At 37.4% G+C, this 19,350-nt stretch overlaps 1 protein-coding gene across 15 annotated transcripts in view; it reads left to right on the top strand.

Annotated features, from left to right (window-relative positions):
• tcf12 (transcription factor 12) overlaps positions 1-19,350 on the top strand; it is a 58,931-nt gene that overhangs the window by 24,965 nt on the left and 14,616 nt on the right. For 13 of the 15 annotated variants that reach the window (XM_078944510.1, XM_011491391.4, XM_078944507.1 and 10 more), the window contains exons 6-12: positions 2,239-2,300; positions 3,447-3,579; positions 4,053-4,105; positions 15,937-16,036; positions 16,506-16,645; positions 17,133-17,274; positions 17,446-17,516. In XM_078944510.1, coding sequence (XP_078800636.1) covers positions 2,239-2,300; positions 3,447-3,579; positions 4,053-4,105; positions 15,937-16,036; positions 16,506-16,645; positions 17,133-17,274; positions 17,446-17,516 — 701 coding nt within the window. The remainder of the gene's footprint in view (positions 1-2,238; positions 2,301-3,446; positions 3,580-4,052; positions 4,106-15,936; positions 16,037-16,505; positions 16,646-17,132; positions 17,275-17,445; positions 17,517-19,350) is intronic. The other 2 variants (XM_078944511.1, XM_011491400.4) reach the window with 1 other exon arrangement.

Raw genomic sequence — 19,350 nt, 5'->3', positions numbered from 1 at the left:
AACTTTGATTGTTTTTTCCTGGTGTCTTTGGATATACTACACCAGTCCATTTACTGGTCATTTTTTTCGTTATTGTAATTTCTTTTATATTTATTTATTATTTTTATTCTGTTTTAAGCTTTTCAGAACCCTGTGGTGGACTTTAAACTGCTTTTGTATATGAAAAGTGCTAAACAAAATAAAACTTCATTTTACAATCTAGCACAGTTGTCATTTTTTGAATCAATCAGTGATTCTGGAACAAAGCATGTCTTACATTATACATGTTCAGGATTGTGATAACAATATGAATTGGAGCAAATAAGTGAGAACTTTATTGAATGAGATAAATAGCAACCTGTCTTTTACTATTTGGCAGGGCTGCTCAGAACACTAGTACTTTTTTATATAGAAACGGATTTTCTATTTTAATTGTTCTCCTTGAATGTCTGAGGGTGGTTCGTCCCTAGGGACACTCTGCCGTGATGCAGAAGAACAGTCTCCTATCTCCTCCAGGACTGCACAGATAAGGATATGTGAGTTTCTTTAAGTGAGCCTCTCTCACTCATCAAAGCAATGCTCAGATCAGTTCTTATTCAACAAGATATCCAGACTGCATGTTTTTAAACCTAAAAAGGGATTTCTATCATCTCCTGGGTAAATAATATTCAGTTCCAGCACGTGTCCGTTCTTGTTTTAATTGGAGGTTTGACAAAATTAATACAAGTTGCTGTTCATCTTCTCATTCATCTTTTCCTGGCAGGGCTCTCGTTTGTTGGTTTGTTTCTGGCTGAGGAATGAAACTGCTGATGTTAGGCATTGACATGAATTGCACTTTATTTATGTATATTAGAAAAATGTGTAGAGAAATTTTTATTTTACCCTGAAGGGTGTCAGTTTGAGTTGTCTGTTAATTAAAAAAAAAGAAATACCATAAAGTAAACGTATGTCTTAATTTCCTTAACAAAAGTGATAACTGAAATCTTTTGCAAAAATTGCCCACTTGACAGTTTTCCTTAGATGCTCTTATATTAACAGAATCATTTATGGAATTGGTCGCTCTTCATGTCAAGAAGTTTTGGAAAGATCAATGAATATTCAAGGAAGAAATCCTATTAACCAATAAAAACCTTGAATAAACTTTAAATATATATATTGAATGAATAAATAGAACTTCAATTGATCCCACAGTAGAGAAATTGATTTGGTACCATAGCTATATAAAAAAACAGAAAATAATAAAAACAACAGATAATAACAAATAAATAATAGATAATAAATAACACAATGACAAATAAAACGTGTGTGCGCGTGTGTGTGTGTGTGTGTGTGTGTCTGTGTGTGCAGCCGCCTGGCTATGTATGTGGTCCTGTGATGGACTGGCGTCCTTTCCAGGGGGGTGTACCCTACCTTCACCCCGTCACCCTGAGCTGGGATAGTCTCCAGTAATCCCTGTGATCATAATTAGTATGAGGTGGTGTAGATAGTTTACGGATAGCTGCTACAGATGGATGGATTATGACATCTGTGTTTGTAACTTGGAACATTCAATGGCTCAACAGTTTCAAAGTTAAATTGAACTTGTCTACTTGGGAGATTTCTTTTTCTTTCATGTACAATTTAGTGAAATTTTTAGTATTTGAATGGTTGGTTGTTGGAGGATGCAATTGCAGGAGAATGTTCTGGTAGCAGGAACTTAACTAATGAATGAAACTTCTTAAATAAAAGCAAAGCAAAACTAAAAAATAAGAAATTCAGAACCAGAACATAATGAGAGTAAAAGATGGAACCAGGAGAATCTGGCACTGACTTGCAGACAACAAAACATGGACTTGAATAGACTGTAGACTGAAACAACTGTCTGTGATCATCATTAAAACCTGTTTTGACAGTGACTGCAGACAATGGATCAACTGAAACCAAATCATAACAGAAATCAAACTGTACAAACCAAAACCCAGAAGAAAAATAAACAGAAAGTGTCAATCCTTGCAGTACTACCAAGATGACTCAGAGTTAAATGATGTAACACATCTGTTTGAAATGGCATTTTAGTGAATTGTGATGGAAACCCAAATGGGACAAATTCATGCCTTTAACATGGTTGGAATTAAAATGACACTGAAATAATACAACACACATTTTTCCTTTGTCTAGCAATCCCCATGGACTAAACAATCAGGAAATGTGTCAGGTATTTCTCTACTTTTTTCACAAAGTCTGAAAGTAATCATTTCTGACTTTTCTATGTTTTGTCAGGTAAATCAGAGAGAGCAGCATTTCTTGGCTTTGGGAGGGAGCCTGGAGCATCTGCTTGCCAGGTCAGTGTCCTGTCACAAGTGTGATTGGCTATAGGAGACCAGTACTCACATTTTTTGGCATAAAAAAAATGACATGAAAGAAGGTCAGACTTTTATTTTCTGGAACATTTTGAGTAATATCATGCAAGACAAGCTTTGTGGTGAGAGGCTTTAATTTGATGTTTTACTTGTTTGATAAACTAAAAAAGAAAAACAAATTTTCAATTATTGAATGAGCTGCTGTAATACTTAACAAAAGTATTTGCTTCTACTCACAAAAATGAAGCCTTGAATGCAAGTGTGTATGTATGTAGGTATTTTCCATTAAACTGTTTTGATGTTTTCAAATTAAGAGCTTAGTTTGAACTGAACTCCCCCTCCCACAAATAATTTAATCATTAATGGTATTTATTTACACTGTCATTCATCAAGAAAGTCAAATCTAGACATTGCAATAGAATAGTATTGCATGTTTTTCTTCACATGACTTTGCCCCTTAAACCAATAACAACACATTTATTATTATATTTAGCCTAGAGTCAAGAACACAAGACAAGAGTGTCTAACTATTTTCTGTTTTTTTGTGGGGAAAAACTTTTCAGAAAAAAACTATTAAAACGTTGAATAATTAAGTAATTTATCTTTGGGCTATTTCTGCTTTTTAATGTATGACTGCAATTAAAAAACATGTAGATGGTATTCCACTGAGTACTGCTAGCTCACATGATATATGCTGTCTCCAGCTGTTTAAGCTATTTAGACCAAGTTTCTTAATTGACCTGTTAACCAATTGTGTTGGGGTTGTAGAGGTCATAGCCACAATAATGGCTGGATGGCATAATGAGATTTCAGAAGTTCGAACATTTTTAGTGTTAGGGATCAACATATAAATGCAATGCTGCATTTAGAGTACATTGACATTAATTCAATTAATATTCGTTTTATATAATATTAATTTATAGTTACCTGTTGCACTTACTAAGCATAATGCTATGCAATGTTTCTTAAATTCAGAAATGTCATTTTGTAAAAAGATGTTGAAAAGCTTTGATTGGGCATTCAAGCAGCAGCTGCTTGTGGATCTGTGTTGACAATTTGTTGATGGGATAAATAGTCAGTACGGACAATTAGCTAAATTGTTTTTGGTGTGTTTGTTTTGTCTTTCAGTCTTCTCTAAGAACAGACACTGGGTTAGCGAGTCCAAGCCCGGTGACTACACCAGCAAAGCCTGCTGCTCCTTTCTACGCCCTCACTGGAGCCAATCCCAGGAGACGTTCTCTACCAGATCCTTTGCCCATTGGTAATTACCATTTCACAAGTATTCTAAAGACATTTGACAGTAATGTACATAATTTATGTCAAGTTAGTACTTTTCTTCCAAAGAAAAACACATTTTAATACATAAATCCTTAAATGTTCAATGCAGACTTAAAGTTTTAAAGAAATATTTCCCCCTTTTTTCAACTGCTAGCTCATATCAAGTAAAATCATGAATTATTTATTACCCACCTGTATTGAGCGGGTGTTTTCACCTACCTTCCAATTCCAACTTTTAACATTTTTGATTATTACAACGGTTTTCTCTCCCAAGTAACAAGTACATAATCTAATTTGATGTTGTAGTCGTATTTTGTTCACAATGTGTTAATGGTAGTTTTGTCCCATATAATATAGTAGTCAATGTAATAGTTTTGTTTGTCAGTACTTGCTTTTGTAGAGTTGTTTTTTTTTGTTTGCTTTGGAGTGAAAAGATGTGCTTTCATCTCTTCACAGATCCTCTACAAACAAAAAAGGTTCGCAAGGTCCCTCCTGGCCTGCCTTCATCTGTGAGTGGAAGATCACATGGCTCTCCTGTAAACAGATTGTGCTGAGAGTGTACCTAAGCAAACACACTTATTTAATGCTCGGCTTTTGCATGCATGCAGACAAAGGGACCTCTTGACATGTCTGCTATAGTTTTGGAGGGAATGTTTGTCTGGTGCAGTTTGCTCAGCAGTCACTCCACCACTGCCTTTCGGTTTACAAAATATGAAAGTTTTGAATTCTTGTTAATGAATTGTTGCATGTGAAGAAGGACGAGGTCCTGTGTAGCTTTTTTTTGGTCTTTATTTTTTGTGTTTTTGTATGCCCGCTCATGCATCGTGTGTTTGTGTACGTATGCTCGTGCGTGTGTCTGTGTGTGCTTGTGTGTGCAGGCCATGGTGTGATTGATTTTTAGTGCTGCCCTGTCACAGTCTAGCCACCTCACAGCCTCTCCAGGGAGAAAGAGAGGCTGTCAGAGCGGATCCCCAGCTCTGCTCTTTTGATGTTTAATTAGTCATTACTTGGCTGAACAGGAGGACAGACAGAGATTAATAGCTCAGAATATCTAAAAATTTCTATTGGTAATGATCCCGGTGGAGCAGAAAGCATTAAGATGCAGAGAATTGTGGAGCTCAGCTTGTATTCGTGTAGACAGGGGGTGTGCGAGTTTGTTAGTATGCATACATTAGAAAGTCAGATGTTCATTGTTAAAACAGTGACGCTCGACTGGTAAAGATTTTTATAAAACCTTGCTTGATATTCCAACGGCTTAAAAAAGACAACTTTTTCCCCTTTTTAAAAAGAATATATTAGTTCATCAAAATCCACTTGTTTTCTTTAGTTAAACAATGACAGTTTTTTTCCCCTGCTATTTCAGTAAGAGCTGGATTTGCCTCTCAGAGCTTTGATAATCGTCTCTTCTGCTGCCGTTCCCCTGAAATTAAATATGGAACAGGCCACCAGACATAAAAGGGTGCCACGCGTTTTGTTTCTGCATTTGTATTTGAAAAGAAGTTTGCTGGATCATGAGGGAGAGATTGTCCCCAGCAGAGGCAGGAACGTGAGCTGCCTTTTTCTTAACAAAGTGATGTATTTGAGGTCTTGTCAGACAGAGGGAGGAGTGGAAAGAATGGATGCCTCACGGGTTACGTCTCTTTGTTGTGTAAATGGACGCTCGGCTTTTATTTGTCAGTACTTAACACATGGGCGCAGGTGCAGTTCTGTGACTCATAAGAGTAACAATCAAGAAGTACAATGCTAGATGGGGAAACACAGTGACAGAGTATTGGATAAAATACAGCTTGTTCTTGTCACTCAGCTCTGCACTGGAGATAAAGCTTGGAGCTTGGAGGAATTATCCCAGTTAGTCTTTGATCTCATTTGAAAGGATAAAGATGGCACTATTGAAAAGCTGCCTATAATTGCTGACATAGAAAGAAAAACTTAAAGCTGTTTTTATATGTGGCAAAAGTGGAAAATTTAAAAGTAGTCGGTTTTCTAGCAGCATTTATGTGTTACATGTTTGAATTTCCATTGGAAGGAAAGCATGTAGGTACAAAGTACCTGTTGGTGAAAAAGGCTCCTTGTGGCCCTTTTAAAGAACGTCTTGTGTTGGTTAGCAAGAGTATAAATTCTATGTCTTGGGAGGTGGTTATCCACCATGATCTGTTTGCATTGCTGACAGCAATACATGTAGTGAAGGTAAGGTTGAAGGAGTGTTAAGTGGGAAGGTGCACCCTGAGCCAGATCTTGTGTGCTTGAGGCAGCTGAGCCTGCAGCGTACCGTCAAGCATTAATGCAGCTGCAGATTCCACTGAATGCTTTTGCTAGTGTAAGCAAACACGAGGACCCCACCTGAAAAGATGGTTGATTTAAAAAAAAAAATCAACTCAGTGCGTTTACTGCTAGGAATTTTCTTATTTATTTCACCCCCACCCCCACCCCTTCTTCTCCAGCTTGTATTCTTGCTTTCCAGTTTGGAAATAAATTTTTTAGAGGCAATGCAAGTAGCAGGTCCAAGCATGATGTGCGTCTGTACACAAGCTGATGGAGCTCAATCACAATATTTATGGGAACACATCCTCTCTGCATTTAGGGTTTTGACACTGCAGTGCACCAGGTTGTGAAGACTATCTAGACAGGCCAGCTGGTGATTGCAAACATTTAAATGTTTATAGAGCTTTTTCATCTTATATATACCCGCCTTCCTTCAGCCACACACATACTCTCCTCTGTGGTCTGTAGGTTGTGTGCCTGTGGACTTTGGATACAGCAGCGAGTTTAATTGTGTGATATTTCTGGCAACTAAAAATCTTTTTTTAAATGAAAAAGTCTTTTTTTAAATGAAAAAGTTGTACCTGTCCACATTATACATGTCTCTTCCTCATGAGTAGTATTAACATGCATTTGGTTCAAGCATGAACCCTTTTATTTTTATTACAGTAGAAGTGTTGACCATAATTTCATTTAGAACTACAAACTCAACACTGACTAAAAGACAGATCAGGCTGTTATTGAATAGACAAGCTGCTAAAGGAGGCTGATGGGCAGCTGCTTTGGCACCTGTCTTAAAGGAAGACTGAACAAGAAGAGAGGGGTTTCTAGCTTGTGGGGGGAAAAATTGTATCTTGTAGGATATTTATGGGAATCTGCAAGGACATGGCCTGCCTGTGTGCGTCTGCGTGTCAGTTTGTTTGTATATACAGTTTTTTTCCCCTCTCTTGTCAGAGGCACTGCAGCTTGATTTGACACTTCCTCCTTGGCTTTGGTGATGGTATAGCTGCAGGATGAGAGAAAGTGTCGGGCTGTGATTCCACTGCCTTGAGGGACTTTTGCAAGCGAGAACCTTGAGTGTGGGTGACAAAAAAGATTGACATTCGCTTTTGACAGATCACTCAGACACCCATGTTTCCTTGAGATTTGTACTGTGCAAGCTGTAAGAAAGGAAGCCTCCTTTAGGCTTTGAATCTTAAGACCTAAATATGTTCCTCACAGCTCTGTCTAGTACACGACTTTGAAGTGATCTCTGTGTTTTTATCAGACAGTTTTTACTAGTTCTCATTAAAAGGAGATAATTATCATTGCTAGTATTATTTTCAATAGCACTTGTGTTATTTCAACAAACTAAAAAAAACTGTTTGACAACCAATTAAACAGATTACATACATTCATATTTTGATCTATTGTTACACTGTTCCCAGTGGTCTTTTAATTAAGTGTCCTCCATCACGCCATCATTAGAAAGTGCTGCAAGAACATGGTGACAAAAAACTCCACCAAATATGCAATTTTCATTCAATAGTGTCTTAAAGAAACGCTTAATTATATTATTTGGGCAACCCAATTGTGTAATTAAAAAGTATCATTACTTTATACAGTTTTATTTGTATCTAAAGCTAAAAAATATGGGGCAAATATGTGTTTCTTAGTCATCATTTCTGCAAGTTGTCCCACTTTAAAAGTTGAAAGAAGTCTGTAATATTCATCATAGATAAACCTCTAACAGTAGCGACAGACTTGTTACCTGTATGAATGGCATCGGTTCGAACTAGTCATCTGAATGAAAGATACCTGTCCACACCCTTAAAACTGTAACCTCTCCACCATGACCCGAACCAAATAGCTGTCTAAGGACACCAGGGACAAGATTGTAGACCTGGATAAGACTGGGATTATCCAATCTACATAAACAAGCAGTTTGGAGTAAAGAGGTCAGCTTTTGGAGCAATTATTAGACAATGGAAGAAATTTTAGATTAATGACAATCTCCTTCCAACTGGTGCAAGATCTCCCTTAATTGAATACAAATGGTCTCTGGAAAGGTGAGGAAATGGCCCAGAACAAAATGATAGGAACTGGTCAATGACCTAAAGAGAGCTGGGACAACAGAAACAAAAGTTCTAGTTAATAACACACTATATCATCATGGATTCAAACCTGTAATGCTCTACTTAAGCCAGCACATGTCTACACCCATCTAAAGTTGCCGGATACCATTTGGATGATCCAGAGGAGGATTGAGAGAATGTTATTAGGTCAGATGAAACTAATGGAACTCTTTGGTAGAAGTACCATTTGCTTATAATAGGAAGAATGCTCAACTGCGTTCCACGAACACCATGCCCACTGAGAAGCATGGGGGTGGAAACATCATGCTTGGGGCTGCTTTTCTACAAAGAGGACAGGATGACTGATCCGTATTAAAGAAAGAATGAATAGGATTATGTATGGTGAGATTTGAGGCAAAAACCTCCCAATGTCATGCCGGAAGATCACAGCTCTCAAGCGAAAAAGTGGCTTTGTAAAAAAGCATTTAAAGGTTCTGCAGTGACCTCAATTCAATAGTGGAGGGAGTTAGAAGTCTGTGTTGCTAGCCCCAAAACACCACAGCTCTTGAGAAGCGCTGCATGGAAGAATGGGCCAAAATAGTAGATACAGTGTAGCTGGTGAAGAAAGACATTAAACATTTGACCTCTGCCAGGGTTACATCATAAAGCATTTTGTTTTTGAACAAATACTTATTTTATACATCATTATGCAAATTTAAAAACATATACAAATTCTTCTAAAAATATTTAATGTGATTTCCTGGTATCTTTTTTTACATTCTCACAGTTGAAGTGCATCTATTACAGACTTTTCTCATCTCTTAAAGTGGGACAACTTGCAGAATCAGTGACTGACAGATACTTCATTCCCCCCCTGTTGATACTGTTGATTTGAGAAGATGCTGATCAGCCAGTCTTCTCCTGATATTTAAGACCTTTCTTTTTTATTTTTTGGCTTGATGAAATTTGCCAGTAACACAAATCGCAGCAGATGATAGAGTCAACAGACACATCTTTTTCATCTGCAAGAAAGGTAATATTGGCTAAGGTTTCAACTGTTAGACACTTGTTAAAACATGATAGCTTGTTGTAAATAATTCATGTAAATTTTGTTTAGGTAAATGGCTGTGATAAAAATCCCAGATTTTTGCATTTGTCAATAAGAAATAATATAATCACTAAACATTAATTATTTAAGCTTTTACCTTTAGAAGGAATATCAATCCTCCTAAAGTTGAATTAGTTGAGGAAAATCTGACATTATTTTGTCTGTGTCCATTTTCTTGATATAATGTTCAAACAGACATTGTAAATTCATCTTTGAAAAAGCCTTAACATGAAGAAAACCTTGTGAAAAAATGTCATATTAAATAACTGAGACTTAAATTGATTGACTTATTTAACAGTAGACTGTGTGCAGCTACAGGATAAATGTTACCACGTCACTAGGTGTCGCTCTAGGCAGGAACTGTTGACCTGCATTTGTTTTCACAAAAAATCCATAAACAACTCCTGTTATTAGTTTAAAAATTGTTGGTCTTATTTTGAATTCTTTATTTGAAAGCCAAAATTAGCAATTTTATTTATTTGTTTAAAAAGTCTTTGTTTTATTAAATATTTTATGCACACATTTCATTGGTCTGCACTAATTATTTAAATTTGGAGAGCTAGATCTGGATGGAATTCTATTAAATAAGAAGTTTAAAGAGTTCAAGTACCGTCTTCAAAACTGAATTACTCGCAGAATTTAACCAACAACCCAAAATAAATTAAAAAAATGTTGTGGCATATACTGTGTTAAAACAATGCAACTACAATTTGTGACAATATTTAAATTCAGTCTCTGAAAATGTTATTGCTGATCATTAAAGTCAACATCCTTCCTCTTTTTTTCTATCATGTTTTTACATTTTTTAATAGTACAAAAAGTAAGAATTTGTGAAATTAAATGCCAGGCATTATTTAAAGATCAGTTTAATTTTACCACTATGAAACCTGCTAACCAGTCATAATTAATCAAAGTGAGATAAAAGCAGGGGGTGGGGTTGGGGGGTCGGATGACAATCTTAATCCCTGGTGTATTTTCTCAGGGTGAACCTGCCTTAATTAGAACCAGAGCTTCTTACAGGAAACTCTCTTCCTGTCTGATGACATCATCACCATTCATGAGATGAGGTGACTTTAGCTTGTGGGTTTGCTGCTTATTTTTCCTTTCTTTCTTTTTTTGGCTTTTTCCAAATACATCCTGGAGAAATCACCTCTGAATGACTCGTTTGTCCTTTGAGAGGTTAGGGTGAACAGGTGGGTGGAGGGGATGGGGGAATTACACAACATAGCAGTGGTTGATTCATTATATTTAATCAATTGAAAACATTTAGACATTTCTCCTGCAGTCAGTAGTGGAATAAATGATATGGTTGGATCCTCAATTCACTGACATTGATGTTGGTTCTTAGTCCACTAAATTATTATGCATCCGTCCCTGGTTTTATGTTTTTTTGTGCAATGCTCTGCTGTGTCTGGACTTGTTTTAGACCCCTTCAAATACTTCTATCATGACCATTTTCCTTAAAGCATTAGCTTGAAACAGTGCCAGATACGAAACAGTAACAACATGCAGAGCCTGTGTTTTGGACGAGTTTAAAAGAGATTCAGAGAAGAAAGGGGGGATAAATAATACCAGTGCTAAAAGGAATAGCATAATAAGGGCCTAGTTTTGTTAGGGAAGTAAAATGCTTTCATCTTTCTATAATAGTAATGCTCTCAATGAGTTGTCAGGCCTGTGTTTAGTCCAGCAAGCTTCAAGTGGTGCACATGAAAGGCTCTAGCCAGACCGGGCTCTTGCTGGAATATGGTATCTATCCTCTCCTTTTTTCTTTCCTTCCATCACCTCCCCACCCTCCTGCACACAAACGCGCACATAAACGCACGCAACAGCACACACACATATAAAGGTAATAGAGAGCTGTGTGGCTTACAGTGACACTGAACCCTGGTAAAATGGTTGTCAATGGTCCCTCCCGCCTTATTACTCCCCCCTTCAGAGGCCCCAGGGTTTAGGAAACAGAGCTTTCTTTCCCCCTGTTTAACGTCACAACACAACACCTTTGCAGCTGTTGCATGCTTTACGCCTCTGTGTTTACAGGTCACATTATTTAACTCTGAGAAGCAGATTTTTTGCTTTCTTTCCCCCTCCATCTGTGTTGTTGTTTCCAGCTTGGATTTGGGTCCATATGCTTTGAAGTGGTGCAGTTTTCTGTCTATTGCTTTCGAGTTCTCTCATTAAAGTTTCCTAATTGGCATGTGTTACAGGTAAAATGGATTGCCAGAAGTTACATTTTTCCCCCACTGCCTATAGACTCATTTAATCTTCACAGAAACAAAAGATTAGACACTGAGGATTAAAATGTGGGAACGATAACAAGCTTACAGCACGTATTCAAGCACTCATTTGATCGTCACACATATTAATAAAATCCTGCTCAGAGAACAATTGTTCCTAATACCGTAGGGTCCCCCCTGCAGAATATCTGTATTTATTCATGCCTGGAATTAAATGTTTCTTTCTCTGTCTCTCTAAATCCGCTCACACATTTGTTTTCTGTCCCACCCACTTCCCTTTATCTTTTCTCAACCCACCACCCCTTCGCCTCCCTTCCCCCCATCCTCTTCCTCTTTGCCTCAGCATTTGGAGGCTTAAGAGAGGGATGTACCATATGAGCCACTCCCTATACGCAGCTTCCCTTTCCCACAGTGTGGAATGGTACAACCCTGCTTTGCATAAGTTTCCTCTGAGTGGTTCGTGTGTATGCAGGCCAGTACAGAAAGAGTTATTAGTCCCTTTTGAACGCTCTGGATGCACAGAAAGACAACCACAGTGTAGCTGTTTTTATTTCTTTACTGCTAAAATTGTTGAAGCTATCATGTATTGTGCTTATCCTGTCCCTGGAATGGGCAGTAACTCTTTAATGTATTACTACAACGGGAAATCGGTGAGTAGCCTCTTTGGGAATGTGTTTGTCTGAAAGACAGGGAAGCTGCTAGAAGTGTGCCTATGTGTGTGTGCAGGTCCTCTACTGTCAGTCCCTGCCTTCCTGTTTGTCTGAGCTTTTTAAGTTGATTCCTATACACATTTTAGGTAAAACTATATTCCTTTAAGGTTTTGGATATTCATCATGCTTCTTTTGATGCTCTTTTGTGTTAGTTAAAGCTGACTGGCAGTGCAATTAACATGCTGTGGTTTTTGTGACTGTGCTTTAAACTTTATTTGGTCTGGTTCTGTTTTGCATCTAGCTCTGCAAGTCTGTAAATGTTCGATGCTACTCATGAAAATAGTTTTTAAATGTGTTCATCTCTTCTTGTGCATGGAGTGATGATACGCTTGCGAAAAGTTTCAATCTAATAGTGCTGAATTTATTTTCACTGGCTGGTTGCTTCAGGTTTTAGACTGGGTTGAAATAATAACAAGTGGGAGTCTGGGAATGATTATGGGAAATAGGGTGCCTGTTGAGGTTAGACTTTCCTGTTTGCAGATTGAGCTCCAAGCACCAGTGTTGCTGCTATTCCATCTGTTTTTAATCAGTTTGGCATTCTTGACGCCACAGGGAACCCAATGTGATTTCTGAATTTCTCTGTAATGACCTCTTTGATTTTTGTTTCTACGAAAATGTTTTTGGTTGGGGCACTTTTTGTCAGTACATGCACATGTTTTTTTTTTTTTTTTATTGAATGGAAATGCTGGAAGAAGTTTCCAGTTTTTAAAGTATAACTTTACAGCCATATTAGTTATGTTTGTGCTATGGACAGATATGAGAATAAGTTCCCTAAAGTATATAAAGCAGCTCAATGAACCTTTGCCGTGTTAACTGTTCAATGAAGTACTCTAACAATGCCTGAATGAACCATATAATGTAGTTGAAGTAATCCTTCAGTAATAATCCTGTCAGAACTCAATTGCACAGGCAGATTTTCACCTGTCATTCCGATGCTATTTTTGTTTTTGTATACACTTAGATGTGGTTAAAAGAAACACAAGACAGATGTTGGCCTATAGTCTATTTAAAAGGTCATCTTCTTTTTGTTTTTTTCAACTTTTTGTACAGCCCACTACCACATTTCCACTCTTTGACTTTGATCTCTCTCATATTGAGTGTTAACAGGCTTGTGTTACATTTGTTGATGGGGAGAAAATGGATTGCATGTGGATTAAAAGGGCAAACTTTATGATCAAAAGTCTTTACATTCTTTTTTCCCTTGATTCTCCTGTGAGGAAAAAAAGAAAGATGGTGCTGTTTCTCTCAGTCAACTTGATCCAGAAATTTGTTGCAATGTGGAGTTGTGTAGCAGACTCACCATCTGGGGGACTAGTGGAACTCACAGTGGGCATTTGGCTTGTGAGGTTGTGGCAGAGTACTAGTGCAGATGGAATATCTTCTTTCTGTTATGTTTTTAGTGGACATGAAAAAAAAACCTACAAGCAAAAAACAAAAATCCTTTCAATGTGTTTTTTTTCATGTAGTAAAAGTCTTTTCCTAAACTAAAGACATTTTCATTTATTCTATGACATTAGAATCTAATATCTATCATTAAAGTACATTGCAGCAACAGGTTTTATCGTACGCTGTGTATATGTGTTTGTGTGTGCTGTTGAAGCTTCTACTGTAACTATTTATTTAAAAAATCAAAGTATTTCTCTTTTTTATTGTTTAAACACCCCAAAAATATCCTATGCCACTGAGAAATGGACATGAACTGAAAATTCTCTTAGTAATGTTTTTATTGATTTATTTTATGTCAATTGTCTTCATTTTTTACATCAATGCGAAAAATAAAAAGATAAATAAAGCTTACGCTCTTAGCTTTTTGAACACTATAATTCCTCAAAAAACCTTTGAAATATCCAAAAATATGACACATTGTTAGTGTGTCGATTTGGACTTCATGCAAAATTCGTGCAAGACTTGACTTGATGTTTGATGTGTTTTTTCCCAAACAATCACATACCGTACGTCTCTCCATGAAGGCTGCTTTTGAACTCTTTACTTTAAGTCTTTTGGCTCCCAGCCCAGATTTACCTAACTGTTATTAGAAAAATTCTCTTCGTATTGTTGTGGAGTACGCTTTGTGATAGTTGACATGCTATATTTTACCAGGTAGCTGTTTGATTGATGTGATTGACTTCAAAGCAAGGTATGGCTGGCAGGCATCTTTGAAAGCAGATGGGAATATTTAGTGGTTATTTTTACTTTGCTGAAGCATGCCAAAGGTTTTGCACTGGGTTATTCTGTGTTTTTGCCTTTTTTTAAAAAACTTTTTGTTGTTGTTTTCTTTTGGTCTCCTTCAGTATTCTTTTTCAGTACTAATTCACATAGGGAAACAGTTGTCCTCTCAGAGTCTGCCTTTTCAAACCTGTTTAGCTCAGTCATAGGGACCCTACCCAGATTTACTACTATCAGGCGAAGGCGAGTTACACCATTACCAGTTTGCCAGCCCATCACACGGTCTTTTCTGTGATTTAAAAAAGAAATATTTTCACAAAAACTTTTTTTCTCTATCATCACTTTTATTTGTTTTCTTAAAGTTTCAAGAAAGCATTTGACTTGAACCAATACCAAATTCTGCTTGATTGTGTCATTCTGTGTTGGTGTGCTGAACATATGAGTGACGACTTTTAATTAATGACCTTGTAAAAAGAAACCCAGACGGGCCCTCTTTTCTAGCGGCCAGTGGAATGAGGCACCCGGTGGTTGAGATGGTTTATTAATCCTTTCGACTGGTTAGCCTAGGGTAAAAAGAACAATTAAAATTATCCACTGACATATGCTGCCTATAAAGCATCTGACAGTGGATAAAATAAAGCCGGAGCCCCTGTGTGAGGCTAACCTGAGATCTCAGTGGAACTCCTGTCAACCCTGGTCACATGTGTGAGCCAGAAGACCCACGAGAGCTCCACCCCTCCCAGAGCACTTTAATTACACATCCAGACAACAGCGTGCTGGAGTCCCGCTCACTCAGCAAAGCCCTACAGCACTGAATCTCATGTTCTATCCTAACTTGAGCGCATGTGGGAGCCAGTCTTTCAATGAATTAAATCATTTCTTAATTATTCGATGTAATTGAATTAATAAGTAAAACACTGTCATCACACTCATACTGATTTAAATCACTTTTTGCGTAGAGCTGTCAGTGTTGGTGTATGAAGATAGACAGATAGAATATGTAATGTACAGAAGACAAGTTAAAAATGTGCAGGTGGATTTGTCTGGCAGGTCTGACTCTGATTAGTGTTACATGACGACATGGTCATTCAGTCCCAACAGCGGGAGGTAAAATTCATCCAAACCTTTCTTCCATTCTTCCCCTCCTCACGCTACCTCCATCTGGAGTAGATAAAGTCAGAGACCACTTCACTGGTGTTTGGCCTGCAGTCTGTTTGATCCCACTGCCCAGCGTGACACTCGTGGCTCTACAGCACTATTGCGCAATGTAGCTCTTTGTACACCAGCAACTTGTAGATGAAAGAACAAAAAATAAATGTTATCCAGGTCTAAATAAATAAGTGTTTTTCTATCTCAGTGTATTTAATTTTTCTTACTTTGGTAGTACTTTAATTTACCCAGATTTTAGTCTGTGCGTGTAAGTGAGATCATTATACCTCCATTAGAGTCTGAGTTAATCTGAAATGCAAATTCTGATAATTCACTTCTTTCTTCAGGAGGTTGATTGCTTGCTAGTTATCAGTCTGTAGGTGTATTTAGGACCGCATCCATTGCAATTATTATCCCAGGTTCTGGCATACACGTTTAAGACATTCTGTACATTTGTTGTTATTCACTTTTACATTTTGTTGCATTTTATTCTTTTGTAGATTTTTATTAACCAGAAATCAGAATTAACCAGAAATCATTTTGGTAATGCCATAATATAATGCTAATTCTGGGAGTTTAGCCGTGTTAATTTTCATGTTCTTATCATATAAAACGTAAAATTTACTATTGGTTTCTATACTTTCGTTGTTCTCTTTCCAGGTGTATGCACCGTCTCCAAGCTCAGAAGACTTTAACAGAGATTCCCCATCTTACTCTTCACCTAAACCCTCCAGCAGTATGTTTGCAAGCACTTTCTTTGGTAAGTTGTAAGAAATGTTCCCTTTGCAGTTTTAAATCTGTTAGTATATCAATATAGCAAAGCCTTTCTGAATAAAAAATATATTTATAATTACAGACTCCAAAATGACATCCTTTGTCTTTTTCATGCTTTGCTTTTAGTGGTCACAGATTTCATAAACACCATAAATGCATCTCCATTTTCTAAAAATAAATATTAAATGTTTGTTTTAAACTTTTTTTTTAGACACATTTGTTGTTGGTGTTTCATAAAATTTATATTTTAAAAAATCCTTTTAAACCAGTTTTGAAATGTGTAAAAAAAAAGTCCTGTTCTATTTGCGTAGACAGGATCTTGGCTAGCTGTAGCATTTGTGGTCAGGATAAACAACACGTTATTGTTATCATGGAGGTTAGCTGTTTTCTGAAACGTCTCACGCATTGTAAAGCATTTAAGTTAAAACCTAAAACGCTTTTTTCCTTTGTGTTAGATGGTACCCACAGTTCATCAGATCCATGGAATTCATCTGGTGGGATTGGTCAGCCTGGTTATGGGGGAATGCTCCCAGGGTCCACATCTCATATGCCACAGCCAGGAAACTACAGCACCTTGCATTCACATGACCGTTTGGTAAGTAGCTAACGCTGGAGCTGAGATTCACCAAATAAATTGGTATTGTTTTTATTTTATTAATTTATTCTTTAGCTACTGAAATAAAAGCATTTCATAAGTATACGTTTCAGTCTGTGTAGTTGATATTTTAAATTTGATGTCATCCATATGCCAACATAGTAAATGTCTGGCTATTGGCAGCAGTGGGTGTGTATTAATTAGTGTCTGGTTATTATCAGAGAAGACACAGTTGACCCCCTTTTTTCCCCCAGTGTTTGATCTGGCCTCATCTGCCTGCTTCAGCTGGCAGAGCTTCACAGGGAGCCTGCAGATGCTGCTCTCTTTATCTCTGTACCTCCCCCATTAACTTTTGATTTATCACAGCTTGGGAGATGTCAAAGGACAACGGCAATTTAGTGAACAAATAGGCCTTTTTCTCTTATGGACCTAAACCTTTCTTTATAAGTTTATTAAATGCTCCGTTTACTATGTTTCTTAATTTTAGAATTACCCTGCACACTCAGTCTCTCCAGACATCAATCCCAGTCTTCCTCCCATGTCCAGTTTCCACCGAAGCAACAACAGCACTTCACCGTTTGTCACTACGGCCCACACCCCATCTGTCAACTCAGCCGATGGGGTTATGGGTATGTTCTCATGTCAACCATTCAGATACATTCTGAGATATCTCTGACTCCCCGCAATTAAAGTTAAACTTCTACTATGTCAAAGTTAGGGAAATGTTTATCTTTCTGAGATGTTATCACCCTTATATTTGTTAATGTTTCTGACAAAGTTGTCCTTTGCTTCCCTACAAGCTGCTGGAAATCGGGGGGCAACTACCGGAAGCTCGCAGACTGGGGATGCACTTGGCAAAGCTTTAGCCTCGGTTAGTTACTACCCCAGTTTTAACTTTGGTTCTACGATATCTTTGTGATGCATTAGCTGTTCAAAATTGGTTTTAGATATGACTTGACTTGGACGCTGTTGTTGCTTGTTTGTTTCATTTATTCCACATCAACATTGTTCGTTTACACGTCAGACTAACATTAAATCAGTTTGTCAGAGTTTTGTCTGCAACCTCGCCCTTATAAACATTTGTCTTTAAAACAAATGAGATATTCCTTTTTTTTCATTTAGAATACTGTGACCTCAGTAATCACGCAGGGACTGGGAGCTCCACTGACCGCTGATTAAAAAGGTCTTACAGAACCGTTGCCAGTTATAGTCTAAGCCTTTATAAATGTCAGCTTAAACTAAAAGTAATCCGGAAAGACAACCGCATCTCCTACCTTCTAAATAAAAATAAAACAGGCATAGATAAATTTGAAATCCTCTGATAGGTCAGTGCTTTGTACTTGTTATTTATTCTGATTAAAACATTGTGACATAATCCTGTACAGAGAATGTGATCAGACCAGAGATCACAGGTGGAGTGTGTGGTGAAGGAAAACTATATTTTACACAGTAATGTTCATGTGTCGCACAGGCATTATGCTGCCTGTAACATTTTAATATCACATAAAGCAATATAGTTGATGCCTGGTTGTGTAAAGGACAGAACATGCTGTTTTTCTTTTCTTTTTTCTTTTTTTTAAAAAGTGCTTCTTATCCATGCCAATCTAAAATTAGAAAGATTGGGGACGTTAACAACAAATTAAGTCCTTTATATTCGCAGCCTCGATTCTATTAGCATGACAAAGCTGGTCTGAAATGGACACTGTTGGAACTGGGAGGGGGTAGGTGGATGGATCATGGGGCACAGGGGAGTTTATAACTGCTGTGGCTCAACTCCATGGCCCCCTGCTTCTTTCTAGATCTTTTGTTCTCCGCCCTTTAAATTGGCCGTGCTTATTGGCCTCATGCCGCCTGCGGCAGCGTAACTGATGATCAGGCGGGGCTTTATTTATTCCACTAAAATGAGCAATATTTCACTTTGAATGCATTGTGTTGCAGAGTGAAGAGAAAAAAATGTGTTGTCTGGTCAAAAGTCGCAGTTCTAAACTGGGTTTTTAGCTTTGGCCCGAGTTTTATGATTTTCTGCTGCTGTCATAACCATAATATTAATCCTCTTTAGTTTTTGACTCAATTGCATATCTAAGAGGGAAAATGCTGAGGTGAAAAAACAACTGGTCTGTTTAAACCCACTGTCATTCTTCTTTAGGCAACTTTCCATCCTCCTCACAGTGTGGCATACTGCAGTCAAACCTCTGTCCTGATACTTAAAGTTGATTGAAAAACTTAAACCCCGAGATCAAGATTAAATGGAGATTATCAACAATAGTGCATTCTATCATCCCTGCAGAGGTCAAGTGGTTTCTTCCAAGCTCAATGTTGTGATCTTAACTGGCAGAGAAATCTCTGTGGATTTTCTGTTTTATTTCTTTCTGTAAATTAGTCAAGATCTGCCGATAACACCAGACGCCATTATAACCATAAAATATCTTCTCATAAAATGGAATCAAAATCTGTGACGTGTTTGTGCTTTAATCCGGTGGTTGTTTACATAAATAAAATCCCAGTTTAGGTTCTATAAGAGTAATGCCATTGTTCATCCTTGTAGACTTGCAACTCGAAGAATAAAAATAGGTTTTCTTTCTGTCTTAAGAAAACCCAGACCTTTGTCCTAGTTGTTTGCAGAGACTGCATACTTTAAAAAGATACAAAACAGTTGAATCCTTGCAGTGTTTTGATGTATGGTTCTCTGTAAAATCTCTGTAGTT

This window comes from Oryzias latipes, chromosome 3 (assembly GCF_053564925.1).
Source record: "Oryzias latipes strain Hd-rR chromosome 3, Olatipes_Hd-rR_3.1".
In the NCBI taxonomy this organism is placed as follows: domain Eukaryota; kingdom Metazoa; phylum Chordata; class Actinopteri; order Beloniformes; family Adrianichthyidae; genus Oryzias; species Oryzias latipes.
This window is presented reverse-complemented; position numbering and strand designations above follow the sequence as displayed.